This window comes from Halichoeres trimaculatus, unplaced genomic scaffold (assembly GCF_033239565.1).
Source record: "Halichoeres trimaculatus isolate MK-OKI-2021-1 unplaced genomic scaffold, fHalTri1.1 fHalTri1_scaffold_22, whole genome shotgun sequence".
Lineage (NCBI taxonomy): Eukaryota > Metazoa > Chordata > Actinopteri > Labriformes > Labridae > Halichoeres > Halichoeres trimaculatus.
Window position 1 is genome coordinate 10330878 of NW_027437200.1, and position 28000 is coordinate 10358877.

At 40.1% G+C, this 28000-nt stretch overlaps 1 protein-coding gene across 4 annotated transcripts in view; it reads right to left on the reverse strand.

Annotated features, from left to right (window-relative positions):
* Window positions 1-503: 503 nt before the first annotated feature.
* The window catches only part of map4k2 (mitogen-activated protein kinase kinase kinase kinase 2), a 33006-nt gene continuing 5509 nt past the window's right edge, over window positions 504-28000 (reverse strand). The window contains exons 2-32 of one of the 4 annotated variants that reach the window (XM_074661994.1): window positions 23706-23763; window positions 22831-22921; window positions 22548-22612; window positions 20180-20235; window positions 19785-19832; window positions 19658-19700; window positions 19434-19506; window positions 17237-17368; window positions 17070-17132; window positions 16902-16983; window positions 14550-14666; window positions 14345-14423; window positions 9285-9343; window positions 9149-9198; window positions 7837-7875; window positions 7415-7448; window positions 7170-7326; window positions 6899-7074; window positions 6697-6738; window positions 6338-6422; window positions 6136-6215; window positions 4567-4627; window positions 4342-4465; window positions 4041-4105; window positions 3823-3926; window positions 3548-3725; window positions 3221-3289; window positions 3040-3126; window positions 2895-2965; window positions 2741-2796; window positions 504-2648 (exon numbers count right to left, since the gene is read on the reverse strand). In XM_074661994.1, coding sequence (XP_074518095.1) covers window positions 2561-2648; window positions 2741-2796; window positions 2895-2965; window positions 3040-3126; window positions 3221-3289; window positions 3548-3725; window positions 3823-3926; window positions 4041-4105; window positions 4342-4465; window positions 4567-4627; window positions 6136-6215; window positions 6338-6422; window positions 6697-6738; window positions 6899-7074; window positions 7170-7326; window positions 7415-7448; window positions 7837-7875; window positions 9149-9198; window positions 9285-9343; window positions 14345-14423; window positions 14550-14666; window positions 16902-16983; window positions 17070-17132; window positions 17237-17368; window positions 19434-19506; window positions 19658-19700; window positions 19785-19832; window positions 20180-20235; window positions 22548-22612; window positions 22831-22921; window positions 23706-23763 — 2532 coding nt within the window. In that variant the 3' untranslated portion in view covers window positions 504-2560. Of the gene's footprint in view, window positions 2649-2740; window positions 2797-2894; window positions 2966-3039; window positions 3127-3220; window positions 3290-3547; window positions 3726-3822; window positions 3927-4040; window positions 4106-4341; window positions 4466-4566; window positions 4628-6135; window positions 6216-6337; window positions 6423-6696; window positions 6739-6898; window positions 7075-7169; window positions 7327-7414; window positions 7449-7836; window positions 7876-9148; window positions 9202-9284; window positions 9344-14344; window positions 14424-14549; window positions 14667-16901; window positions 16984-17069; window positions 17133-17236; window positions 17369-19433; window positions 19507-19657; window positions 19701-19784; window positions 19833-20179; window positions 20236-22547; window positions 22613-22830; window positions 22922-23705; window positions 23764-28000 lie in introns of all 4 variants that reach the window. The other 3 variants (XM_074661993.1, XM_074661995.1, XM_074661996.1) reach the window with 3 other exon arrangements.

Below are 28000 nucleotides of genomic sequence, written 5' to 3' on the forward strand. Positions count from 1 at the left end.
CTACTTTAAACCACACAGTGCAATAAAAGCCAAGTATGTTTAAGTCCACTTATGAACTAGCTGTTATCAATTTTACAGCTGTGATATTACATCAGATCCAGCGCACAACATTTTTTAACTTTTTAAATGAAAGTATATATGAGGTATTTTCTTGCTTACCCATGATGGACCAGTGTCTCCTTTTAAATTACCAAAATTTAGGAATAAATATCTAACAATTTTTTGATTGAAAAAAAAAAAAACGGTGTTCAAGCCTTTTTGTTACAACATTTACAACACACAATGAACCAGTGATTCCCATTTCCAGAGGCTTTGCACAAGTCTGATTCTGTCCTACCAACCAGAGGGAGCTTTGAACTTTAATGTGAGCTTCAGTAATATCCTCTTTGGGGAGCATGATGTAGACTTTTGTTAAAACATGGCATTTTGGGACTCTTGGTGTTGCTCAAAATGGATCTGACAGGTTTAAATAGCTATTAAAATGTTTATTTGGCAGAATACAACCCATTACATCCTGTAAAAGCATACTGCATTGTTATATACATCAAATTTACACACAAATACTAATAAAATCATCTTAAAAACCCAAATATCCATATGCATATCATGTCTTTCAAGTATATCTCGGGGGAATGTGTTACTTATACAGTTCCCTTTTATAAATATCATCACACACATTCCCTAATGTAGTGAATTTTACATTTTAGTCAGATGAGCAGGTTTAACATTTTGATGGCACCTAATGAATCACGTTTAGTCTCTGTGTAATCAAGTCAATCATAAAGGAGATGAACACACAACTGAAACCTTTTTATGGCACTTATGGGTCACAGACAGCATTGAAAAAATCTACCAAACACCAACCACAGTCTTAGCTCTCTTATCTTCATGTGAATGCTGCTACACTGGCACAATTTTTCAGAGCTACATGTCATTTAGTAAGAAAAAACATCTGATTAACTGTCTGTGCTACACACGCTCTGTAACATTGAGGCTAACAATCAAAACAGAAAGAAAACAGAGATAGAGACCTGTGGGGCAATGATATCAAAGATAAAAATTATATATCAAGAATAAAGTGATAAATTTTCAAGAAACAATTTGCTGTTTTATACTGTGATTAGCCTAAGTGTTCTGTGTCACATGAGGTGTTTGACAACATGAGAAAGAACAAAAAATACTCAGTCTTCTTCTGCAGCAAGTATTCTTGGTAATATTCATTTTGTACACAGGGGGTGTGAAGTCAACACAAACAGAAAGTTCCTCACAGGGGCTTTATGACTTCAATTTTTGAACTGATATAACTTTCTTCTTGAGACTAGTTTCAAAATATGAATGACTAAATTGGTAAATTAGGAGTATTTATCTGAAATTTCTGACTATTTTTTTCTCATCACAAATCTTTATTTCCATACAACCAGAATTTTATTCTTGTTAATTTAACTATTTTCTCCAAAGACTTTTTTCTTGTTAAATCCAAGCTTTTATCTCACAAATTTACAACTGAAATCTGGCAAATTAACAAGTTTGCTGCTGAGGGATGACACCTTTATTCTCAGGTTTTTGTTTTATCACCAGTAGATTTACGACTCTTTCCTTTTAAATCTATGACTTTTAGCTTTGCCTTGCACAAAAAAAAAAACAAAAAAAACGGTGTTCGCAGGCACAGGCCCTCAGAGGACACCTGCATGGTTTCTCTCTGTAAAACAAAAAGCTACGTCTATTTCCTTTAACAGTTGGTGTTAAGCTTGGAGTCAAAACTTTGGTTTCTGTTACAGGAGTAGAGAAAGACGAGAGCAAACAGTGAGACCTCACAGAAGTATTCATGCATTAGTATTGATGTGTTTCTGTGCGGTCATGGATGTTACATCGGTGTTGTCTACTTAAATACTCCAAAATGTAGACCAAAAAAATCTCTGCCAGGTTCCCTCTTCTGTAGCTGCACAGTAACTTAGGCTGGAGAAACGTTTATGTTTTAAAAAGAAGTTTAGAAAAGCAAAGAGTTAAAAACTCTTTAAGCACATTTACAATCTCCCTTTAAGATGTTTCCCAAATTTTACTTTGCGTTTTATGTTATGAACAATCTCAGGAGATGATATTCAAATAGTAAAGTAAACTAAAAAGATCAAAACTTACTCCCAGAATTAAATATTTTACAGTACTTCCTTCTCTGACCTGTTTGATGTTCTTCCACATTTCAATGGACATGGAAAAGTAGTTTTATATTCTTACAGTCTTCTCCTGCTCTAAAGCTGTAATATTAAATTAGAGCTGCATTGTTTACTGTATGTAGCACAGACTTAGAAAACACCTTGTCCATCTATTTTCTTGCAAAGTGGATTATTGTATAATAATTCCAACTCTTAGATGAGAAATATCTAAAGAGCCGAGCAGCTCCTCTCAAACGTGCATGTTTGACTTTGTCTCTTTAACTTTGTCCCCTCTGGGCTTCCGTAGCAGACACTCTGAGTGACTGGTTTGTGCTTCTACAGCTTCAGTGAAAGAGAACCCTCTTCTCTTCAGTGAGAGTTTTTGGAAGAAATCAACTCTTTGTTTCCTCTCAGTAGCTGCTCTCATGTCCGGTCAGGATGTAGAGGTTGCTCAGAGCTGACGGCTCGTCTGTCGGCGTGCTCTGGAGGATGATGTCTCTGGGAAGGGGAAAATCTGGAGATGAGTTTACAGCTTAAACACCTCTCAGATTTAACCTGTAGATTAACAGGTCAGGTGGGTGTTACTGTACCTGTTTGTCCCCAAAACTCTGAACGCTCGACTCTCATCTGTGATTTCTTGAGTAACCTGCAGAATGAGATACAGACATGTAGCATGCACAACTTTAAATGACCAAAAAAAGCCTGAAATCAGCGCAGACACACATGAATCTTCTTCCTTCTCACCTCATTTGAATGAAAGCTCTTCCCTTTGAGGCCGTGCTTCCAGAAAGCCAGCACACTGTCCTGTAAACAGACTGACAGAAACACACGTCACTTAAAGTGTGGGGAGAAAATCATCAGTGTGTGTGTGTCTCAGATGATTTCTTACCTAGAGTTTCAATGGGGAAGTCAAAAACCATCTCAGCAGCAAGATCTTTGGATGGGTGTCCCCTCAGGTTCACGATCTTCACAGTTTCTGTCCAATCAGCATCAAGATGGAGGCGTCAGTACGTTATGATTTAAGGTTAAAATTTTACAGCATATCAGGATGGATGGATGGAGGGACTCACTTTCTAACGCGATGAAAACTGTGTCTCTGTCCAGTTGGGTTACCTGTGCAGCATTCAGAGCTCCACCATCTGCAGAGAGGAAACTTTAAAGGAGGATTCTGGTGTTTTGAAACTGAACTTTTGGAAATGCTCCTTCTGGTAAACAGGCTGTAATGTCTGCAACATGATCCCTGATGGATTAAAGTGGGTCCACTTAAAGTTCTCCTTTTTCCCTGAGAGCATCAGGTTGTTCTTCTTTACATACATGTGATAGATTTGGTGTTTGTTTTTAGATCAGGAAAATTACAGTCTGTTTACCTGAAAGCAAAACTGGAGTTTCCATCCTACCTGGACATGAAACAGGTGAGCTGTTGAGCTCTATGATATCAAACTGCAGCTGCTGGCTGATGGGCTTTTTCCCATTAGGACAGTCTCTGACTCCAACACACAGCTGAGGAAACTCGTCTGTCACCAACACCAGCAGCTCGAATATGGGCAGAGAGTCCGGCAGCTTGATGGGGATGTGCTGCAGGTCGAGGAAACACAAACAGGGAGGATGCTCAGAATCTGACTCCAAAAACCAAACAACACCAGATCTGTACAGGTCACTCATCTGCACAAACCTTTAGATGCATGAACTTCTGCAGAGGCTCATACCACAGAAGGAGGACGATACCAGAGGGAACAGCTGCACACAGGAACGTGCTGTCTGTGTACGGGTTCCTCGCTGAGAGAGGAGACACAGAGAGTTAGAGGTCTTTATTTATGATGTTTCTTTGTCAAACAGCTCACCACACTTTCCCCCTCACACTGATCACACAGAGGATGACAAGTAACTCACCTACACTACACCTCCTGCAGCCTTTAGTGTCGGGGATCTTCACAGAGACGGTGAACTTCCTGTGGCTGAGAGAAAACACATCAGCACAAACAAAATAGGATTCTACCACTGTGATGAGATTAAGTGTGGAGGGTGTGGGTTAACACTTTTTGATGCAAAAGCAAGTCATCATGAGAATCTTTAAGCTTTTGCAATTTTGAGACTCAGACTTCCAGTCTGCAGGTCTCATGTTTCGTTGAAGATGTGCAGAAATACTTCTTGCATTTTGTCTAAAGGCAGATAAACTGATGTCTTCTCCTACCTGGTGCTGATCCTCTCTGTGAAGCGGTTGGTGCCAAGTGACAGACTGCCGTGTTTCTTCTGCAGGTCTCCTCTCTGCTCAAACAGAGCCGTCAGGCTGTGGGAGTAAAGCTGGGAAGACTTTCCTGCAGGATGGACGGTGGAGACGGTGGAGTCTTAGTACAGAAAACGTGAACCAGTATTTTGATTTCTTTAATAAAATTGATACTATAAAGATCTAGTTTACCTGATACGGACATCAGCACATTGTTCATGACGTACAACCACGTACATCTCTGAGGGAGCAGCTGCAGAAAGATGATGATGAGACATGGTCTAATCAAAAGTGGACAGCTCTAAGAACATGCTCTTCAGCCACCTGTTGTGATTTAATTATTATTTTTTGATTAGGAGAGAACAGCAGCTCAAAAGATTGAGCAGTGCTGGATTTTAATCTTAGTCCGAAGTTTGTCTGCATTAGAAAAATCTCTGATTGTCTGCACAAATCATCATAAGTGCAGGACGGGGTGTGCAGTTTCCTCTCATTCTCACCGAGCTGAGTAAAGAGTGTTCAGTTCTGCTCCATGAAACAAACTCCAGATTGATCTGGAACTGAGCAGTGCCTGTGTTTTAAAAGTGGTTAACTCAAGCACTTGTTTTATAAACTAGTTTGTACTTTTAATGGTTTGTTTCAACTTTTTCTTTTGAATCTTAATCAATTACTAAATATTGTGTAGCTCTTTTTATTGACTTGTCTAAAACCTTGGCGATTATCTGTATGTCAAAATCTGCCACTTCTTGGTTTGCTGATTATTCAACAAACAGAACACAGTATGTGCAGGTGGCAGGATCCATCTCCACTGTTCTGGGTGTCACTAAAGGGGTACCCCAAGGATCAGTGCTGGGCCCCATTTTATTTTAAGTGTATATCAACAATCTTTGTTCTAATGTGTCAAATGCATTTTATCATTTTTATGCAGATAATACCATTATTTATTGTTGTTCATCAGCTTACTCAGGCTTTCAAGTTTTTATAAGCTGCTTTTAATGTTGTTCAGGCTCGTTTGAGGACCTTGTAACTGGTTTTAAACTCAGAAACAAAAAAGCTCATGGCCTTTTCAAATTCAAGTGAGTAACCAGTGAATGTACCGTCTGTGGTAACTCAACAAGGAAACCCAGGCGAGCTGGTCTCCAATTATAAATACCTGGGTTTCCTTTTAGATCATGAGCTTTCTTTCAAAGCACACATTGAAAGGTAGGTTCTTCTACAGAAACAGATCCTGTTTTTCACATAGAGCCAGGAAACTGCTTATATCAGCAACATCTCTTCCTTTAATTGATAACAGAGATATGCTGTATATGGTTGCTCCTCTTATGCCTTGAGGTGTTTGTCACTGGTGATGGCTGCCTCACACATCATTGTGACTTGTATGTGAAATCAGGCTTGCCGTCTCTAAGAGGGCAGGTAAACATCTTCATTAAAATCTTTGTTAAAATAAAGAAGTCTTATTACTAGAAACTAAACAGGGACATGTTAATTAGCTCATGGGCAGATTTCTTTGGCATTTTTGGCTTGGAATTTCTTGTGACCAGACTTTTTGAATTTGTCAGGTGAATGTAGCTCAGATTAAATCCAGTGAGAAATTTTAATTAAAAATAAGTTCCTATTTACACCTTTATCCTGGGGTTTTACATCAATGTTACTCCCCTTTTTTTTCCCTGGACCATCTCTGAACATGACAGAGGTCCATTTGGGGGTGTTGTGTTGTTTGGCAGAAATATAACAGAGCAAAGTGTACAAAAGCCACTGTATTACCTTCTCTAGTGTATCTTCATGAAGTTCATTTAGGTTTAAGTTGTAGATTCCCTCCTCTGCTCCGAGGATGAGGTACTGATCTAAGAGATGAGACAACTCATGAGACACCCCCTCTGGAACAATATCACCTTGTGTGCCAGAGTTGTTATATAAGGTGGTCTTTTTACAACAACCAAAAATCTGTAAGATCACATGATCTTACCCCTTGTTTTGGGTAAAATCCAGGTGACGGCACAGTGGATATGAAGAGGACAACCATTAAAGACTTTAGAGAAACAGGCTCCCATCTGGAAAAGACGCACAGGAAGTTAAGACACCAATTGGCAGCTCTGAGTCTTTAGATAATAACAGTTTAAAGCTGCATCAGGCCCTACAGGATGAGGCTCAGAGGTATAAAGATGATCTTTAAATCAAATCAAGCTGATTTTGAAGAAGAAGAACTTCAAACATGTTCCCGCCCAGCATCAAAACATAAACTTGATTCTAAATGTGTTTCATGCAGTATGAGGAAGCGTCAGTTGGCTTTTATTGGCGTCACATGCTGTTAGCGTTCACACTTACATGGACTTGAGGGGTAGGAGGGAGTCCATGACAGGCAGCCCTCTGGATAGGTCAAAGGTTACACACAACAAAACACAAGGGGGGATAAAAACTGTGCATCAGATGAAGTCACATCAACATCTTTAAGACATGATCCATTAGGACGTTATTCTGTTAGAGATCACACGCTGACTCATGTTTGAAGACAGACAGAAACACTCACTGAGTCCTCTGTCTTCCTCCTCAGCGTGCTCCACTCAGGTGAGAGCGGCGTCTCTCTTTTCGGAGAGGTAACAGGTGTAACACGTCTTTTCTCTGTGGCTGCAGCGTCCCCTGCTGGCAGACAGGGGTCGCTGCAGCGCTTGCTTATGTCCTGTGTGGCTGAGCACCTGGATAAAACTTCAGACACAGGAGGAGAAGAGAAGAGGAGGGAGTTTAGTCTGTCCAAGAACAGACTTCCAGTCTTCCCTGTTGGTTGTGATGATGTGTGCTACCTGTAGTGGAGGCGGAGTCAGCAGTGACGGCAGATTCAGGACCCAGTGTACAGCTGGGCCTCAGCGTCAGGTCGCTGTCCTCTGCGTTTGGACTTAGAGAGCTGAAGGCAGGCAGAGAGGCCGTGGACGGGCTGAAGAGACCGCCCTTCCTACCTCCCTGAATACAACAAATATAGACAGAGAATGTAAATTTATGTAGTTGGGATTTAAATAAACATAAACAATAGTTGTAGTGTAACACTTACATCAGAAGATGGCGCCCTCCTGATGGTTAAACTCCTGAAAGACAAAGAAACAGCATTTCTGATCAGGGAAGGAGTGAAAATCCTCTGCAGAGGTCAAGGTCAGGCGTTACGACAACAAGCTGGACGACACAGGCAGATGATGCTACAGATGCTACAGATGCTATAGGATGCTAACAGCAGCTCATAGTAAAACTCCACAAAAAGCAGAAAACACAAAGAAGGCCACGAAGCTGAGGATCAGTAGGTTTGCGTCAGTTAGAGATCACACCATGAGCGAGGTTTAAGAGACCAAACACAAACCCACTGACTCTCATATCACACCATCACAGGCAGGTGATCTCAGGTAAACTCAGGTAGGAGGGGGGGAGACGAGGGATGGGTCACTGCTGTTAGAGAGGCCGGCTTTGACAGGTGTGACCTACCTGAGCTGCAGAGCTTGTTCCACACATTCCAACAGGCTCCTGCAACAGGAACACCTGATATTTATCTGACTATGGGCCTGACGGACGAGTGACGCTCACTGAGGATTTATCACCACTCAAACTCTTTTTAGCAAAAACATTTAAGTCATAAACTGTTCTTCTAGGGTTTGGTCAAAGTTCCCATTTTCTGACCGAATTCTCCAAAAGTGATTAAAAAAAAGGTCTTTTTAGTGTAAATGTTAAACAATGTGTGATGCAAAAGGTCAGACACTTGTAAAAGTTAATCTTACAAATTAAAACAAAGTCAAATTTACAGGAAACATAGTTTAATATTCAAGTTTCAAATCAATATTTACTGCAAATTTAAACATATTGTCTTAGGCTGAGGTCTGCATTAAAATATGTGAATGAGATGTGTAACTAATGAGCAAAGTTGTCATGAGCTGTAATGTGTTTAAAATGTTTATTATCAATATGCAAAACTGGATTTGGAAAACTTTAATGAGATAAAATCAAGTGCAAAAAGTCTCCAGTATTATAGGTCAAGTCCAAAACTGACTGTGAACTATGGTGGCCCTTAAGGACAAAAAGATCCTGTTATGTATGATGAATCTAACCCTTCACTTGTCACATTATAACCATTAAAAAAAACAATCAGTACATATTCTTTGTGTACAACAACTACTCTCTTCTTCTTTTTCTCCAACCTGCAGAAAATTACATGTCAACCAAATTGGAAAAATATTAAACTGTGCAGCAATAAAAACAACAAACTGCACTTTTTTTTTGTGCTATGTATGACGTGGAACTTTTTTCTTTTCTTTTTCTCTGGTACACAAAAACAAATCTTCAAAAAGTTAAAGTGACATTAAACAGGCACAAAAAGGAAAAAATAAAAATTACACAGACAAAAATCCTGGATAATTTTTAAGATCAGATATTTAAGATATTTAATTGTAGATAAAAATAATTTGCAATTTTTGAAAAGGAAAAAAAAAATCAACTTAGTCGTAAATTTATAAATCCAAATACAAAGGGTTTTTTTGGGATAAATAATTGTACTTATACTCTGACACCTGATCTGAAAGTTCAAGAATACAATAAGGTTTTTTTTTGTTTGTTTGTTTCTTTTTGTAGAAACATATTAAACTGATAAGAAGTGCGTCCTGTGCTTTAGCTTCAGTTTCGGTTGCTGTAGAGGAAATTTTGCACCAAGTATCTGTCTTAGACCACATCATGATCCTATATGTGTGTGTTTATGATCAGACTGAGTTTGAAATAAAAGTGGGATATGAGACATGAGCAGACTTACGGTGAATTATCTTCATCTCCTGACAGACTCCAGTCATCATCATAGGAACCCTGCTGAGGGAACAAAGCCACAGCTGTGTTAGTAAAACTGAAGCATGAGGTAATGTTGATCATCAGACACAGAGGAGCTGAGTTACCAGGTCAGGATATGGCTCGGTGACTTTCCTCAGAGGAGGCCTGAACTTCACCTGGTCGACTGCAGAAACACAGAAGCACATTTAAGTCTCTGACGTCTGATGTTTCTGCAATATTTTGAAAATTTTAGCAAGTTTTAAAGTCTGAGTTCAGACTTCTCAGTCTGCTTTTGACATCTTGGTCTAACTCTATTATTACCGACTTTGCAAAACTATTTCAGTCACTCATCATGTTTCAAAATAACACATAGGGGCCTTAACAGAGAGAATGAGAGGGCTGCAGGAGGAACAGGTAGAAACACCTCTGTGTTAAAGTCAAACAACAACAAAAAAACTTTGATTTACATCCTCTTCAGGCATTTAAATGTTTGGCTTCTGCAGCTTCAGGAGGTTTCTGCCTCTTGTTTCTCTGATGTTTCAACAGAGATGTAATTGTGAAAAGGAAACAGGTTGTTGTCAAACCACAGAGAGCCTGACCTGAGTGACGGTTCAACTTTAAAGCTGAGGAAACGAGTAAAGCTAAAAGCAGAAGCTCTTCTCTCACGTGGAGGCTTATTTGGCTCTCACAGTGCTGCTGAACATCTGCATCAGATCATTATTGAAATTTAAATGTTCAGAAACGTGCAGATGTCAAATTATTCCACATGCATCAGACACACAATCACTCTGACCAGAAACACTCCTGTTGCACATTTTCCTTTCTTTACTTTAAAACACTGAGATTGTCTGATCCACATTTCAAACAGTGTGTTCTCTGTAGTTTGCGGATGAACTTGCAGAGACTTGAAGCACGCTGTAACAGAAATTCCTCTTCAGGGAGCATAAAGCGTCCTCTCTGCTCCGCTGACATCCAAAGATTCATTGTTTCTGCATGTTTACAGCAGCTTTAAAGCTCAGCACAGAATCAAACAGGAGCAAAGATGAAGAGAAAACAGTTTCTACAAAATCTTCTCAGAAGACTCTTTCATGTTCTTATCGGAGCAATGAAGCTTTTCTGTTTCCTGTTGCATTATGCAAACTACGAGCTTCTTTGCATAACTTCTGAAATTAAATATGTTTGTTTTTTGGAACTTTACTTCTGGCTCCATGTTGCATCTTAGCAAGATGTTCGTTTGTAGGAGTGCATCAGGATACAGACAAAGGTCAGATTCAGGTCACATCACAGGAAATCTCCACAGATCACCTCAGACATGCACTCTTCAAAAGATCTGAAAAGCAGGACGTGTTGCTCACAACAGGGTGTTATTAAGTCTCATGTGGAGAGAGGCTGATGGGGAAGCAGATGTAAACACACATGGAGCAACCTGACGCTCTGCAGACAGACAAACTAAATCAAACTTCTCCTTGGACTGTGAGGAAGGTCAAACTCAGCTCACAGAGGTTCAACAGGAACCAAAGACACAGAGACTTTTACACTTCTGTAAAAGGAAAAGGGAGGGTTTGTGTTTCAGTTCAACGTTTGTGCTCTAAAGTTTTAGCACAAACCAAAAGTCAAAAAGTAAAAACATAGAATACCTCACTGGATAACCGTTCATCACAGTCTGATGAATATAATCTGGTAAGTCGACCTCATGTTTGCTCAAACTTTCTGAACTCACTGCTTCTGCTTCTCTGTGACGGTGACACATCAAGATTTTAGTTAAATGCCTCACAGCGCGAAGCTGTGGAAAGAAAAAATAAAACAATATGCAGATGTATAACTGTACGCTGATGATGTGTATATATGCAGATTTATTATGTGCAATAAAGGAGGAGAAACTCCCTGTGGGATGAAACGCAGAGAGATAAGTTAACTGTGCAGTAAGAAGTGCTGATGTTCAGCCATCTGCTGCCTGAGTGTGACCCGTCTATAGTCTGCAAGCAGGTGAAACGCTGACCAGAGTTTAGATCTTAAATGCCTTTGTTTGTTTCTGAAAACAATGTTATATTCTTTGTTAATTGTATTCTTATTTCTTGTTAAATTAAGTATATTCTGCTCCGGTTTATTCCAGTATTATTTGTCTAATTTATTTTACTATGATGCATTTTCCACTTTTTCATTTGCTCATATTGTATGCTGCAACAAAGGAATTTCCCCCATGGGGTGGTAATGAAGTCTTTCTTATCTTAAAAATCCATGTGTGAAACTTTCACGTGACAATATGTGCACAGACAGATCTTGTAAAGGCGAAAAAGTTACACTTCACAAATGTCTGTGCACTAGTAATTTCAATCAACTTAAAGAAGTGAGAATATTTCTATTCATTATGATAAAAGTTTTAATCTACAACTGATAAACAGATCTTTAAAGTTCAATTTTGAGTAAGCTGTTACATGTGCATTTAATGCCATGTGCAAAAATTGACTAGTGTGTCCAACTTCTTTAAGTGTAATAAAAGAGGAGCAGAATAAATGTAAGAGTGGGAGTTAAATGAAGCAGAGAGGATTGTAAATAAACATGTGGAGGTACTGAAGATTTCTTGTGCATTAATAGAAGGTACTATCAGGTATCATGTGAACTCCTAAATGTAGAAATATTTGCAAAAAACCTGTCTGAAACTTTCACATGTGGCAATACATGCACGTAATGGTCATTTAAAAAACTGTGAAAGTGTGAAAGTTACGCTGATATATTTTTGCCAACTTCACAATATGTGTAACATTTGACGTCTTCAATTTTATCTGCAACAGTAAAAAGTTGGAATGGTCAACCACTGATGTCTATTAAATTCAATGAGCAAACACTGATCTGCATGTTTTTTGAGTGCAAGCATACGTGAAAAGTTATCTACATGCATTCACTGCTGCAAAGAATTTTTTCATGGATGACAATAAATGTACAAAATTTAATGTGCTATTAGAGACTTTCAAACATTTTGCAGATGTGGAAAAAGTTCCTTCACAATACTAGAAATTGAAATGTTTTTAAGTGCAATTTCATGTGCATAATCGATGTGGTGTAAAATATATGCTAAATTTCTTAATTCTTAACTAAATGTTCATGTACAGAAATAAGCATCAAATCCCCTTTAAAGGAATGCATATCTTCAAAAAATCAATACTGTAACTCATTTTGTCAGTGTTACTTAAACAAACGTCTATCATGTCTGTGTTTCTGTGATCACAGTGTGATCTTCAGACTGTTGTGGGTCAGACTGAGTGGTAGGTGTTGCAGGCGTCTGTGGTTTAAGTGTTATCAAGTCAAACTCTGAGGGAAGCTGAGGTGAGCGTCACACTGATTTATGATTCAGTGTGAACCCGGCAGTCACACCACAAACACCACAAACAGCCGGCGAGCTGGCCGATCATCAGCATGAGGTCACTGCAGCTCAGAGGCCGCTCTGTGCGCCGCATGGCTCAAGCATGTTCCCGGTGCCACCCTCCTCTGACGCAGCCAGCAGCCCACACGTGTGCACGAGTTACAGGACGACGACAGCCACTGAGACACTTTTGTCCTCGTTCATATTCTGGAGATTACAGCAGAGAATACCGGAGCCACGGCACACAATGAGGCCTCTCTTCAGCCCGAACAACCGGCGTACAGTCAGTGTGTTCGGATAGGCACGCAGAACGCCATCAAGAGCAGCAGCATTCAGTGACAGCCAGAAACTGACCGGAACATGCTGCAAATGGATGACTTATTCACTAATGTGCCTCCTCATGTGTCATTACTTTAAATCCTGAGGTTCATCTATAAATGTTAATGGTCCCATATTCTGCTCCTTCTGCATTTTAATATGAATCATTTAAGTCTTCATGAAATGGTAGTAACATATTTTGGTCAAAAAGCCAATAAATCAAGCACAGCAGCATTGTTTCCAGGCTCTCATAGCCCCTCTGTTCAGAACAGTCTGATTTAGTGGGCGTGGCCTTCATATGTAAATGAGCCACCGCTGATACCGCCCCGCTCTTCCACGTCACTGAGAGCGGCGCAACGAGCTCCGAGTGCACAATGTTTAGAAAACAGCGAAGCTCGTTTACTGTAACATTACAAGCTAAAACAACAGGCTAACTGCAGCTAAAGTTAGCATCCTGAAGCTAACACAGAGACAGGGGACACTGAGGAAAAGCTCTTACATCTGCTCCACAGCACACAGCATTTAAAATAGATGATTGGTAATGCGCCTGGATTCAGGACCAGTCTATTCGCTAGCCCTCTGTTGTTCTGTCCAAAGTTGGAAAAGCAGTCAGCCGTTAAGTGACTAGCACACACATGCACAGTTTCACTGAGTGTAGCTGGCACATTTCCTTGATAAATGAACTCTAGACACTTAGTATTGTCTTCTTCTGAGATGGGAAGCTTTTGCATGGAACTATGTGGCTGTTTACAGCCAAAAACAAAGCAGTGATGGCTGCTGGAGCAGCAGCAGCAGGGAGGGGAGTGGGCGGGGAGGGGGTTCGGGATATCTGCTCCGGTGGACCAATCAGGTCAGGCTTGCTCCTGATTGGTCAAAAAAGGGAATTGCTGACGTCGGCAAATCCCCAGAATCCAAACAGCTGGTTTTAGGTCAGGATTTTAAATTCACAAGCACTACTAAGTACAGGTTTGGCATTAAATATCACATTTTGTGGGCTGGGAGGAAAGCCAAAGACCCACAAATTTCACTAAAAGTGATTTTTGCATAATATGGGACCTTTAAGCATGTTAAAAGGAAGTGGATTTCTTCAGGAAAAGAGATAAATTTGTTGACAGTGTAGTACAAAACAAAGACGTGTGGTTCAGCATGTTTTCAGTTTATCTCAGCCAGCAGGACACCAGGTCGCCCCAGCTTCCAAAGACAGGATGGTACCACACCTGGCAACCTCTGTGTACAGACTATACTTTAGGAAACAGTGAAAAATGTCCACCATGGGACCATTACAGCGTGCAACTCCCTCTGAAACAACAGGCTGCATCTGTGCACAGAGAAAAGAAATCAACGAGTATTTCTGACCTCCAGACAGTCGGTATCTGTTCATCTGTGAGCAGCAAGCACAAGGACAGCTCCAGGACATGTTCAGCCTCACAAAGACACTTCCCCCAAAATGTCAGCAGAGCATTGCGGTTAGAGTGTGTGTGTGTGTGTGTGTGTGTGAGTGCTCACATTGTTCTTCAGATAGTGTCCTCTCCGCTGGCAGGTGTTTCCCTGCTGACTGAATCTTGTCTGGACCAACTTCCCCGACCTGTCAACACGTCACATTTAGAGTCTGACACGCTGCTGTTTGCTCACAGAATATAAACTCTGCAGACTCTGGATGTTCATCTTTATTACTGAGAGTAAAAACACTTTATAAGCCAGCGTCACCGACCTCCAGCTCCATGTCGTCCATGCTGTGTGTGTGTGCGCTGTGCAGCTCAGGGTTGTTGGCCATGTCCAGCAGCTCGATGATGAGGTTACGAGTCAGCAGCTGAGTCACAAACGGATGCTGGGGGAACAAGTTACACATCATTCGGAGAAAACAATGTTGGCCACGGAAAAAAAAACACAAAAACATGAACCATATCCTGCATTTAGTGGCCTCGTGATATGTGGAGAGACAATGCTAAGCTAACACCAGATCTGTGAGTCACAACTCCAACCAATCCTGAGAGACTCACTGGCTGTAACTTGGAAGTGATAAATGCCTCTGGGAGTAACTGGGAACTTTTTCGGTATTCTGGTGAAGCCAGCTCTTAGTTATAAACAACTACCAACAAAGACTTCCTTTTCCATGGGCTGTATTGTTTGCAGTCAGATCAGAAACTTCAGAAGTGAGCGTGCTAAGATTAAATTCAGCCCTTGAGAATGGGAGTACCTGCTGAACTGTTTCTGTTAAGTCTCAGTTTCTTTTCTTTTTTTTTACAAAATGCCAGGGAATTAAATCCTCATGGAAGTCCAATGAGAATGAGGTTCTTCAAAGCAATGACTCTAACTGTCAGCTACTAATGCTTATGCTCCATATCACTGGTTAGATGCTGATGACATGGAGACGGGAATTTGACTTCTGAACCTTCATGAAGGGAGGTTTTCACCCAAGGCACAGCTCCTCAAGATCAAATTTCTGAAAGAAGCTTAGAGAAACCACAAACAATAATCAAATCAAAGCGTAATCTTCTTTCTCTCTTGACCATGTTTGTCTTAACCATCCATCAGGTCAGTGTGGCTCAGTTGTGTCTGCTGGTTTATATTCTTATGCGACAGAGATCTGAACATCTCAGTTTATCCTTTGCTATAGAATTGCATGAAAATGCAGAAGCTTTGTTGTACACCTCCACTAGCACTACACATTCGAAAAACGCAGACTGTAAGCCCTGTGATTGGTCTGCTGGGTATCTCCTGCATTTACAACAGTTTCTGAATCCCTAAACATCACCTGCAACCACAGTATAATTCATGCCAACACACGTTTGGGCAGAGTATTGCAGAGACTTTCAAATGATTGTGTTCACAACCAATGTGGATAAACTCACTCTTGCAAGTATACTATACATATATGTATTATACTGTACAAAATATGGAAGCCCCTTCTGGCAAGTAAAAAAACACAAAAATTAAAAACTATAAGATAAAAACTCAAAATTATGAGATTATAAATTCATAATTCAAAAATATAGAGTCAAAATTATGAGATAAAAAGTTGAAATTAAGAGATACTAAAGTCAAAATATGAGATTAAAAAGTCCCACTTATGACATAATGAAGCCATAAATTTGAAATAAAAAGTTGAAATAACGAGATGATACATTTATATTAATGAGATGAAAAGTCATACTTATGAGATAAAAAAAGTCCCACTTTTGACATAATAAAGCCATAAATATGAGATAAAAGTTGGAACTATGAGATAAAATTTTGAAATAATGAGATAATAAATTTAAAATGAGATTAAAAAAAAGTTAAAATTATGAGATACAAAGTTGAAATTATGAGATAAGTGCACTCCTGCTTGAGTTATAGTTTCTGAACCACCTCCCTCTTGGTGCATTGCCTCTCTCACCCAGCCATGTGAACAATATACACCCCTAAACAAGGTAATTTATTCCACCAAACGAATAGATAGATGAATATCAGCATGATTAATAGTTGTTACATTACTATTGTAATGTGTTTTGTTCAAATGACACCAGATTAAAAGGAACAACAATTAATCATGCTAATATTTATCTATCCTGACTCTGTCTCCTTTCTAATGTCTCTCTGAACTCTCCTCCTTGCTGTGTTTTCAGTCTGTGTGGTCTGTTATCATTCTGATCAGTAGAGAGTATCGGTATGAGGGTGTGATGATTTCTCCAGAGCAGTCATTCTTCTTATTAAAGCAGGAGAACATTTTGTTCACACACAGATTAAAGATTATCCCCTCGTTTTGCTTTGACACACCTGCTGACTGAAATAAAGGTGCAGATTGACTTTTTGTTCTGCAGAGATGTGAAGATGATTGGTTTGAATTGACAGGACGAAAACAAAACAGTGCTCTAAAGACTGGAGTCTGAGTGTGAATGTCTCTGAACTCTAAGATGGACCTGAGGGGCAGAAAACATCCCAATTCTGCAGAGCTGTGTTACCTGTTACGTGTTACGACGCTTGCTGGAAAGGGTTAAAAACAGAGCGTGATGTATGTCTGAACAGTGACTGAATGAAGACAGATGGTTCATTAAGGAGGAGCTATAAAAAGGCAGCTCACCTGCAGCAGAGTCTCAGCTGACGGCCTTTTACGAGGGTTTTTAATGAGCGCCATCTTTACAAAGCTCTGGAAACCTGCAGACCTGCAGAGAGGAGGAAATCTGCCACTCGTCAAGAAGATATCAACGAGATGAAAGGATAAAACACACACACACACAGTTTAACTCACCACTTAGCTTTATCCTTTAGTCGAGGGGGCTGGAAGCTGCTCTTTGACATCAGCATCAGAGCTCTGAAACACAGACAGGAGACACAACAATGTGTGAATTAAAAGAGCAGACAGTGAATATAACTAAGTCTAGCTTCTTACTAAATGTGATTGAGCTGTTGGCTGACCTCATAGGATGGAGGTCGAACATCGGCGGCTGGAGCTCGGCTAGCTCAATGGCCGTGATGCCGACCGCCCAGATGTCACACAGGTGGTTGTAGCCACCTTTCTTTTCCACCGCAGCCACCTCAGGAGCCATCCTAGAGGGTGGGGGGACAGAGGTGGACAGAGAGAGGACAGGGAATATCCCGTTTACATGCAGCGTTTCATCTGAAAACGCTGAAACCCAGTAAAACGCAGTGGAAAAAAACGCATTTCCACGGAAACGTCGAGGGACAGAAAACGCTGTAGCAAGTATGCCACTACTATGCCTGTAGTTGGTGCTATAGCTAACTGTCTTGTCCAGAAGCCGCTCCACCGAAGTAGAGGTGAGCTGATCATCTGGTGAATTGGGGAATACTAAGATTAAAAAAGTGGAGCAACAGATGAAGATTTTGTTAAAGACAGTCAGCAGATTCAGCAGCACAAGCACAACACGGTAGTTCGCGACGATTGTACCAACGGTTCTGTTGTCCACGAAGCGAGCAAGAAGCGCGAAGCGAAGTATGACGTCATCCTTTCCACTGAAAACGCCGACTTACTGTTACTTTTCATGAAAACAGAACATATAACGTGAAGTTAGTAAATTAAAGAAAACAGATTTAGAATTATATTTCTGGATTATATTTTGGATTTGCTTCGTCTCCATCGTGCGTAGAGCTGGGCGATTATGGTAAAAATAAGAATCCCGATTATTTTAAGTGATATTGAAATCACAATTAATATACACAATTATTCATTTATTATTTGAATCTTATTCAAAAACTTCAGTACTGATTTAAACACAACTTTAAAGAACCAGCAAGTAGCACATACAGTATTATTGATTCACATAAGTCACACACAATTGCTGTGGCTGCACATGGAACACAGAAGAGCTATGAAGCACAGGAACTTGCATACATCTACACTGTGTGGCATATTAATTGTTTTTCTTCGATTATGTTGCTTTTATGATTGTCAGATGGCAAAATTGAAATCACGATTAAAATCCGATCAATTGTCCAGCCCTAGTTGTGAGCAAAGATTTCCTGCACTTCCCTCCCTGATAATACGTTTTGCTTATTCTTCTCTGAAAACCTCAAACCTGTTGACCTGGTTCAGCTCTTTTTGTCGGTTTGTTGTTGTAGTCAAGCTAAATACCATCTGATGTCAATATGGAGTGTTTTATTTTGAAAATCAACCAGATGTTTTGATGTTGTTTAGTGCCCAACACTCTGTATTTTGATATTTTCTGAGCCGATGGGTGCATTGTTCTGTTCTGTTGTGAGGTCTGATCTGTAGCTTCGCTGGTTTTCAGTTTTGGAAAGAGGAAGTGAAGTTGGTAGAAGAAAACACTTAGATAGTATCAACTTAAGGTTTAAAAGATTTAATAAGTGGTTTATGCAGATTTTAGTATGTGGGATGTTAACACCTCTGTAACAACAGGAAGTAAACTTCAACACTGCAGTTTTGAAATATTAATGCTAACTCACCCCAGTTGGTGGTGTGGTAATGCCCAAAAAATGAGTGCAATCCGCCATGAATGGAACAGAAAAAGACCATTGCTGTGCATTGTGGGAAACAGTATTTAAGGTAGACTGGCCCACTTTGCTGGATCAGTTGAACTTCCAGGTATCCCATCTGAAGCAGAGGGGAGCCAGACTACAACTGAAACATATCAGCTTTGTGGCTGTGATGGAGCGGAGACGGACATGTGTGGATCTGGTGGAATTTGGCTGACATTGACACATTTGTATATCAAGTAGAGTGGTCTCTATGTCACTGCACAATTGGGTTTCCAAGTCTTATGACACATTATTCCAGAAAGAGGTTTAGGAACAGTCTTTTGTTTGGTATCAGCACAGAAAACAGATAAAACTGGGAGAAATTATAGGTTGGAGGTTTAGCGGGGGAAGACTCCAAAATCTGGAGTTTGGGCAGGTCTGCTGACCGGCTGATCTCTACAAAGTCACTCAAACCGCAACAGTCGCCTCAGCTTGCTCATTTGAGGGTTTCCCAAACATTTCCAGCTCACTCTGACTTCACTTATCGAGGCGGCTGGATGGAAAAAGTGTGGGTTAGGGTGAACTTTCAGGAAGAGTTCAAGAGTTTAATGTGTGTTCACAGCTTTTACTCACATAAGAAACTCACTCTGTTCTTAAAGAGTTTGTTTTTTCATCTTACCAGTAAGGAGTTCCTATAAAAGATTTCCTCTTGGCCACAGAGGCGCTGATCTCTGCTGCAACCCCAAAATCAGCTGCACAGAAAAAAAACAACAGAGAGAGATGAAGAGAAGGTCAAACCAGGACAAACAGAGGCTGAAACAGTACACAAATGTAACTTTTTGAGCCCTAGGAGTTTAAAATATACTTCAGATATCTGTGGGTCGTATTCAGGTAAACACTGACCCAGTTTAACGTCTCCTCTCTCCGTCAGAAGGATGTTTGCCCCCTGCAGAGTAACACGTTACACAGATATTAACATTAAAGATCAAATTCAGCTCCAACAGGACAACAATGAAGAGATCAGTTGTACCTTTATGTCTCTGTGCATCTTCCCAGTTTCATGGAGGTGATACAAACCCTGAAACACACACGCACACACACACAGGATGATCAGGGGAAATTTTTCTAGGCATACGTCCCCTAGTGTTTTTTGTTAAAGACCTCTGAGAGAGATTCCCTCCTCTCTAGCTCCTGTTTTCTGGTCTTTAAAGTGGACCGTCCAGTGGATCCACTCAGAAAGTAAATCTCTCTGACTAAATAAAGGCATTCTGTGTTGTTCTCCTTGGCCTGTGTTTTGCAGCAGCAGCATTTACAGTACAGTATGTTTAGCGGTCTGGCAAGGTTAAATACCGTTTAGCTCCTCAGCAGGCGGGAAAACACATGAGTCACTCTAAGAGTGAATATCTCACAACAAAAGCAGCTCACCTGGAGGGTTTCTCTGCACACGTAGGCGATCTGCTTCTCCTTCAGTGGGCCCGTCACTGTGGAAAACAGATGGGTTAATAACTCACAGACTTAAGAGGACACACACACACACACACACACACACAGAGCCTGAAGGAGCAGGAGCTAAAAATAGATGATAAATGTGTCCTCAGAGCTCATTGAGCCTGACTCCATGTGTTTCACCATGATTATACTGATGTCTCTGAGACAGGGAGGTGATTACAGCAGAGAGGAAATCTGTCTACTGTCTCACCCAGAGACTGACCAGAGGTCTTCATGAGGGAGGTCTGGAGTGTGTTAGCTTAGCTTAGCATACAAACTAGAATAAACAGGAGCTGAAGCAGCACAGATTCAACAAAACAACTCTGACACAACATGTCTCCTGTACAGGCTGTAATGGCAAATAAAGAATACTGCACATGAATCAAAGAGTGTAGAGGAGACATGACTTTAAACAAGGTGAAACATTTCTTTTTAACATGACAACAAGACAACTTCTTACCGGTTACAATGCAGCGAGGTAAGGTATCTATCAACAGTTACATATCACTGTTGTTTGTAATGTGACAAAAAGTAAACTTTGTAAGTTCCTGATATTAGTAGCCAGATATTTAGCACATCTGACAGCCCGGTGCTCTAAGACATGTCCCTAATGTGTAAATCCTGGTCATGTGCTACCTGTGCTCATCTACCAATCAGAGCTAACGTAACCTCACTCTTCATTTTATGGATAGACTCTCAAGTTTGAACAGACCACAGCAGAATAACTGCTGACTGTGGGTTGGAGTGGACAGTATTATAAACTGTCAAGCCCATATTTTAGCCTTTAGCTCATGCTCTATCACTCTCCCATTAAGCTTTCTTCTGTTCTTCTGTTCTTTTTCTGTCTGACAGTTAGGCTCATGTGTCCTGATGTGTCCTAAAAACACAGATCTCTCTTCACACTGCCAAACTTGGTCAGGTGTGGGGCTATCATAGAGACTTTGACTGTCGCACCCGATCAGGAAGCTACGCAACAGCATTTAGAAGTAACCTAAATGATAATCTCATTCTCAAGCAAAATGATTTGGCTTGAAAAAGGTCTATGACCAAAACGTCACATAAACCCTCAGCCCCATCTTATTTTGCCTTTATTCTATTTTTTTGTTTTGTTTTTAGCTTTTCTTTATCTTATTGCTCTTACCTGTAAAGTCCATCCTCTTTATTTATATGTACTTGTTTATTCTGTTTTATTTTTACACTAATACACTAATACTTTTACACTATTGTAAATATTTTCGTCCAATCCTGATTTTACCTAACTTCTGATTCACCCTTGTTTCACTTTTAATCTTTTCACTTATACCCTTCAGGCCTTTAATTGTTTATCGTTTGCTCATATCTCTGCTTTATTATCATTATTCTTTCATTATTATGTTCATATTCATTTTACAATTTTATATATGTATATTTGATGTTCTGATTTTGTAACTGCCTTTTATTGCCCTTTCCATTGCCTTTTTTTTCTTTCTCTTACTGAGTTTTATGTTTTTAGCTTTTATTTCTGTCCTCATGGTCTCATTTTATGTTGTATGGTTCTTGTATTGTCTGGGTCTCTGACTTTGCTTCCTGATGCCTTCATGCATGGTGTCTTTCTGCTCGAGTGCCTCTAGAACTGTGTGTTTTGTTTTTGTGTTTCTGTGCTTTGTTGTTGTTTGTGTTCCTGTTAAACTACGCTCTTTGAAAACTTTTGTTTTTAAAAGGTGCTATATAAATAAAGTTATTATTATAAGTTATTATTAAAGTTCTTCTTTCACAAAGTTAGCCAGTGTGCGGGATATTTTTCTTATAATTTGGACTTTATTGTCTTTTCCAACACACCTGTCTGAGGAGTGGATGTGCAAAGATCTTTGCTGTTCTTTATCTACAGGTTTAGGAGCAGCATTATCTGCCATCGAGTTAGACATTCTGCAGGATTACTTCTGCATTACTCTGTAGTAGAAGAGTCCAGGTGATAAAGGAGAGCCTGGAGTGTTGAGCAGCTGAAATCCTCTATGAGGACAGAATGAGACAATATCTGACTCTTAACCCCTCTTAACTGCTGTTCTGGATTTAAGGAGAAACTCTATTCACATACTAGAAATTCAGCTCCTGAAAGGAACAAGAACTTTTAATTTATCTTGCATCCAATGTGGGCCTCCAGGTGGGATTTAAAAGATAACATCCTGTTCCTGTGTAATCTGTGCACAGATTAGCATATACTGTTTCCTGTCTGCTGACTCTGGTAGAGGAGCTGCAGCTGAAACCAGGATTAACTATAGTGAAAAACCTTGATCCAGAGTTAATAACATGTGTTTGGTGTTTTTACCGTGGTACATGTCCTGGAGGGACCCTCCTCCACAGTACTCCATACAGATCCACAGTTTGGTGTTCCTGCAAAGACACACACACACACAGCAGCTTTAAAGCTTTCATTATCAGGAGGAAATCCTCACAAGTCCACTCCCTGATTTTCTGAATGCATTCACTCCCACACACACAAACACACACACAAAAACACACACACAGCATCATTCTTGAGCTGCAGAGTGGGAGAGGAATCCAGCCACAGCTGCAGCACCTCCTCACCCTGAGCCGAGACGTGAGCTCACCTGTGGTAGCTGCCGAAGTACGCCACAATGTTTTTGTGTTTGCACTCCTTCATCATGGTAATCTCCTGCTGGATGGACGTGATGTCGTCACCTATACACACACAAACGCACACGTACACATACATGTCAAGACAGTTTGTGTCATTTACTGGACAGAGGAGCTGCAGTCACTCCTTCATCATGAAACTCATTCAGATGACGCTAGAACAAAAATAAAGATGTGTCTGTAACATTAAGTCTCAATAAAACCCTTCAGCCCTCAGTCTCTACAACGTCTCCTCCTCTTCCTCCGGGATATCAAAATGACAAAATCTCCTCACACTAAATAAACTGTCTGGTCCTCTTTATATCACCAGTGCCTTACTGTCAGCTTTCACTGAAGTGTTTGTTTCTTAAGAGAAGAGGATGGCAGTCAGGGCCAGAAACCAATAGCGGAGGATGATAGTGGAGAATGATGTGTGGTAAAGGGCTGTGGGTCAGAGTCTACCTGAGCTAAAAGTGTTTCTCTAAAGCCAAGTTGGGCTCTGAAAGTTTTCTGAACAGAGCTTTTACCTCAGCAGACTTTCCTGTTTGAGTCAGTGTTTTCTAAAATGATCTACTACATATTAATTTAAAGCTGACCACATCTGTACAGGTTGACAGCCTAGCTCACAAGTTTTTGCTACTTTGTGTCACATCTGGAGAGAATAAGGATCTAACCTGTCCCCTTCATGATAGAGGACGACTACAAAAAAGAAAATGTGTTGTGAAAGTGTCATGAATCATGTTTCCAAGTTTAAATAATGATCATGACACCTTTTCTTTTTGCAGTGCAGAGACAAAGTTTTTGACTGACAGCAGATTCAGACCACAGAGGACACTTCATATTAACGTACCCGGGTCCAGCTTGACGATCTTGATAGCTGCCAGTTCAGACGTCCGGATGTTACGAGCCTGAAAGAAAGAAATGCAATCTATATCATGAACACATTCATATTTAAAATGATTAATACCTATCTAAAATCAGACACATTTTGCACATGTTCACAAACACAAGCACAAAGAGGAGGACAAAGTCTGTTCAGGTGAAACAGATTCTTTAAGAGGCATCATCCTTAATGAAGGATTAGATGCAGAATATAAAACTAGATTTAAAAAGAACGGTTCCTCTGAGAACTTTAAAACAAATTGTAGGCCACATTTCACCTCATAAGTTTAATAAACTTCTAAATGAATTCACATACAAATGAATTAAAGAGGTCAAAGTTAAAATTTAACTTTTTGAGTCAGAGATTTCTTTTTCCATTCTTTTTTTGCAACACAAGATGCTTGGAACCCACGTAAGACTGACCTTATTAATGGGATTTGATCAGACTAGTTATAATACAGAGGAAAGCAGAGAGGGCGACCTCATGTTCAGAGGAAACACTGACATCCTTCGGAGTAGAAACAAAACAAAAAAAACTTTCTTCAACAGTTTCTGCGACCAGACAGAAACATCGTCTCTGTCTGTGTCCTCTCTGTGTCTTTTCTGCGACCTCTCTATGACCTTTCAGAGAAGAATTCCAGAAAATGTGGGAGACACACAAGTCCAGTCCTCCTCTGAGTTTTCAGAAAGCTTATCAGGTCAGCTCCGAGATGACACATTTCCAAACATCCCAAAACAGCCAATCACATAGGAGGGAGAAAGACACACACCTCTTACACCCTAAAACCGTGAGTGTTATAAACCTGATCAAGATTGCCTGAATGCTTGAAGAGCTTCAAATATGAGAAAACAGGCATTACAGGCACACATTTAAAGGAATCCGGATTTTAAAAAACTATAAAAAAAAAAAAAAAATGTAGAAACCAGTGAATAAACTTCAGTCAGAAGTGGAACAAAAAGAACAAAATGATGGCAAGGGATGAAGCTGTGTCTGAAACAATCAACAAATATTTTGTCTTCAGCTCCATTACTCCAGAATAAAAATAAATACATTTTTAGTTTCCTCCTGACAAATCCTGAGAGACACACAAGATAAAATCTGGACGTGGTCTGACCTCCATGGAATGTAACCCATCCAGCTTGACCCCAGTCCTCTGGCAGAATAATCCCTCCTGCTGCTTCCTGCATGCTCCAGGTGAGACAGACAGAGCTGCAGGTAGCTCAGAAACTATTTTCAAAGACTGTTTAAACAGAGGATTAGTAGAGGAAGATAAACGTCCTCAGTGCAAAAACTGAAAACTTATCAAGTGTTTTTGTCTTATTTTCAGTAGAAAATTCCTTTTTAGACTCAATATGAGCCAAATTCACATGACCAATCCAGAAATATGTCTGGTTTAAAGTTATTTAAGGACAAAAATGAGGTCTGAATTGCACGTAACCAGTAAAAAAATCTGCCAATAGAACAAGAGAAAAGTTACTTGTATTAAGACATTGTTCTAGTCTCAAGGAAATTTTCAAGCAATTTTTTCTTGTTCCATTGGCAGATTTTTTTACTGGTTACAAGCGATTCAAACCTCATTTTTGTACTCTGATAACTTGAAACAAGACATTTTTCTGGATTGATAAGTTAAAAGTGGCTCATATCGAGTATAATAAGACAATTTTTACTTAAAAAAAGACAAAAACACTTGATAAGATTTCAGTTTTTTGCAGTGCTCTGACAAGTCTCCATGAACACACATTTCTGAATCCTCTCCCAGATATTTGAACCACATGTGGTCTAAGTACCACGAGGCAGAAAGCAGCTGTCTGTTAAGTGTCAAAGAAACAAAAACAACTCTTCTCTCACAGCAGGATTTTACCTGAAGACAGGTGCATTTCACATTCACACTTTCCATCTGTTGCTCAAAAATGTGACAGAAAATATCGCATCATATTAACTTTGCAAGATGTTGCAGGTACCAAGCTCGGTTTCTTCAAAAGTTCCTGCAGACCTGCTTTCTCTCAAGATGTCATGTTCATGTCTTCCTTGCGCAGCTTTCATCAAGTATTATGAAACAAGGCCGCACAGTTAAACCTGTTGGTTGGCAACAGGTGATGAGAAATGAAACATTAGCAGAGAGGCTGTGGCAACAAAATCATGTTCAAGTTGCCTGCACTGGAAAACACAACCAACCAAACTTCACCTTTTCCATCCTTAACAGCATCCCGGTCCACCTTCATGTTTTGCTGTCGTAATAACTTGTTGCCATGAATATGAGTTTATAAAAATAATATAAAAAATATACTGTACATGTCTGTAAAAATAAATATTTAGGCTGATTCAGGCTGTACATTTATTATTACTTAAAGAAAAACTTTGAAACATGAACATTTGTTGTATCTTCCATGCTTTTTGTTCACCACATCTCTCTATTTTCATGTCTCTGTATGGTGTTATTGTTTTATCTGGCCATGCTTGCAGCCTCACCCTGGGTAACCTGTGTTTCATGCCACAGCGCTATGAACTCTGAGTAGCTCCCTCACACTGAGTTTGCAGATATGCCAACCTATGAGAAGAGTGCATACATGGCTCAGGAAGTCTGCAGGAGAACGCTCACACAGGGCCTCAGTCGTAAACACACATTGTCAATCCTCGGACCTGCATGCACGTGTGTTTCCACAGTTTTCATCCTGCTACAAAAAGCAAAACTATCAAATCATCTGACCCTACGCTTTCACAAAAAAACACAGATCTTACTGCATGAAGGTCATTGTTTTCTGATCTATGACATAAATTTATCATCCGATGATTGGACCTGAAGAGATTAAACTCAGACTGGAGCTCTGCCACCTGCTCCATCAGGACAACAGAACCTGGCAAACCTCCAGCTGCTCTGAGTTTAATCTGGATGATAAAGGATTTATAATCTGTTTAACCTTTTGTCCTCCCTCAGATTTCATTTTGTATTGATCCCACAGCAGAGGAGAAGATCTCTGCCACTACACACTAGTGAGACAGAGTCCGAATGGTCACTGAAAGGCTCCAGACAAAGGTTACTAAAGGTCAGAGCCAGAGACTGGATGTTTTTGTGTTCAGATTTTTAACATTTCATCTGGCGGCTTCGTCAACATCATAAAGTCTTAAAGGTCAGATTTACTGCAGTCTACTTTAACATGGAGCTCTATGGGGAATTACTCACTTCTGGAGGCAGACTCTAGTGGACACTCAGGGAACTGCAACTTAGGGACTTTGGCTTTGGCTCCATTTTTAAGTCTGAACATTTCTACCTGCATAACTTGCACTGAATTTTCTTCTTCTTTTTCACAAAATGACCACAGGTATGTTTTTAAAGATCTTCATCTTACAGATGTTTATATTTAAAAAAAAACTCCATTTAAGCTAAAACCTTGGTGTAACAACAATCAAAAGTATGCCAGGTCTGAGGCCATGCTGAAGTAGAAAGCAGCACCCTTCTCTCAGATCAGTCTGTGGAGCTTTTAGTGCTGAAGTCCAAACAGAGTCAGACGGGTTCAGAAGTCGTCTTTATTTCCCACTCAGGATCAACCTGTGGCCCCGATCCTTCCAGATCAGTCTGTCAGAGGTGAAGCTCAATGTTGTTTCTGAGCTCTTATACTCTGTTTCTCACTTCCTGAATTCTTCCTGGGAACATCAGTCATCTCCATCCATCCCCGCCCTGACGTCAGAGCGTCTGATTTTCACCCTGAGCATCATCCACAAACCAGGGATCGACAGGTTGCGAAGAATCACAACCTGCGGCATACTGTGCTCACTTCCTGTTTTCTTTCCTGTTCTGTCGCAGAGTTTCCTGTGACACACTGATAGTAATGTCTCTGAGAGAGTTTTTGAGCTTGAAATAACAGCTAACATCAGGGTTACATAACCAGGAGGAGGAAGAGGAAGCTGTGCTGCGCAGAAGCAGTCAGAGTGATGTGAGTGTGTACTCCAACGTAATGAGACCCTCCCCTCCATTTCCTCTTGAATGCGGTGGTAAAACACGATGGATGAATGATGAATCAAAACTGAAGATATAAAAACTGATTGTTAAAATAAGATTACAGCGAGAGCCAACAATCCAAAACAAAGGCTCAAAGGTGCTAAAACGCTGACTGAAGCTGCAAAGTCAGGAGGAAATTTATAAGAGTTCAACATAAAATACACTGTAAATTATAAAACAAAGTATTTCTGAGACATAATGAATGGAAAAGCAAGCAGAGCCTTTTTTATCCTGGCTGCACAACTCAAAGGGTTAATCTTGCATC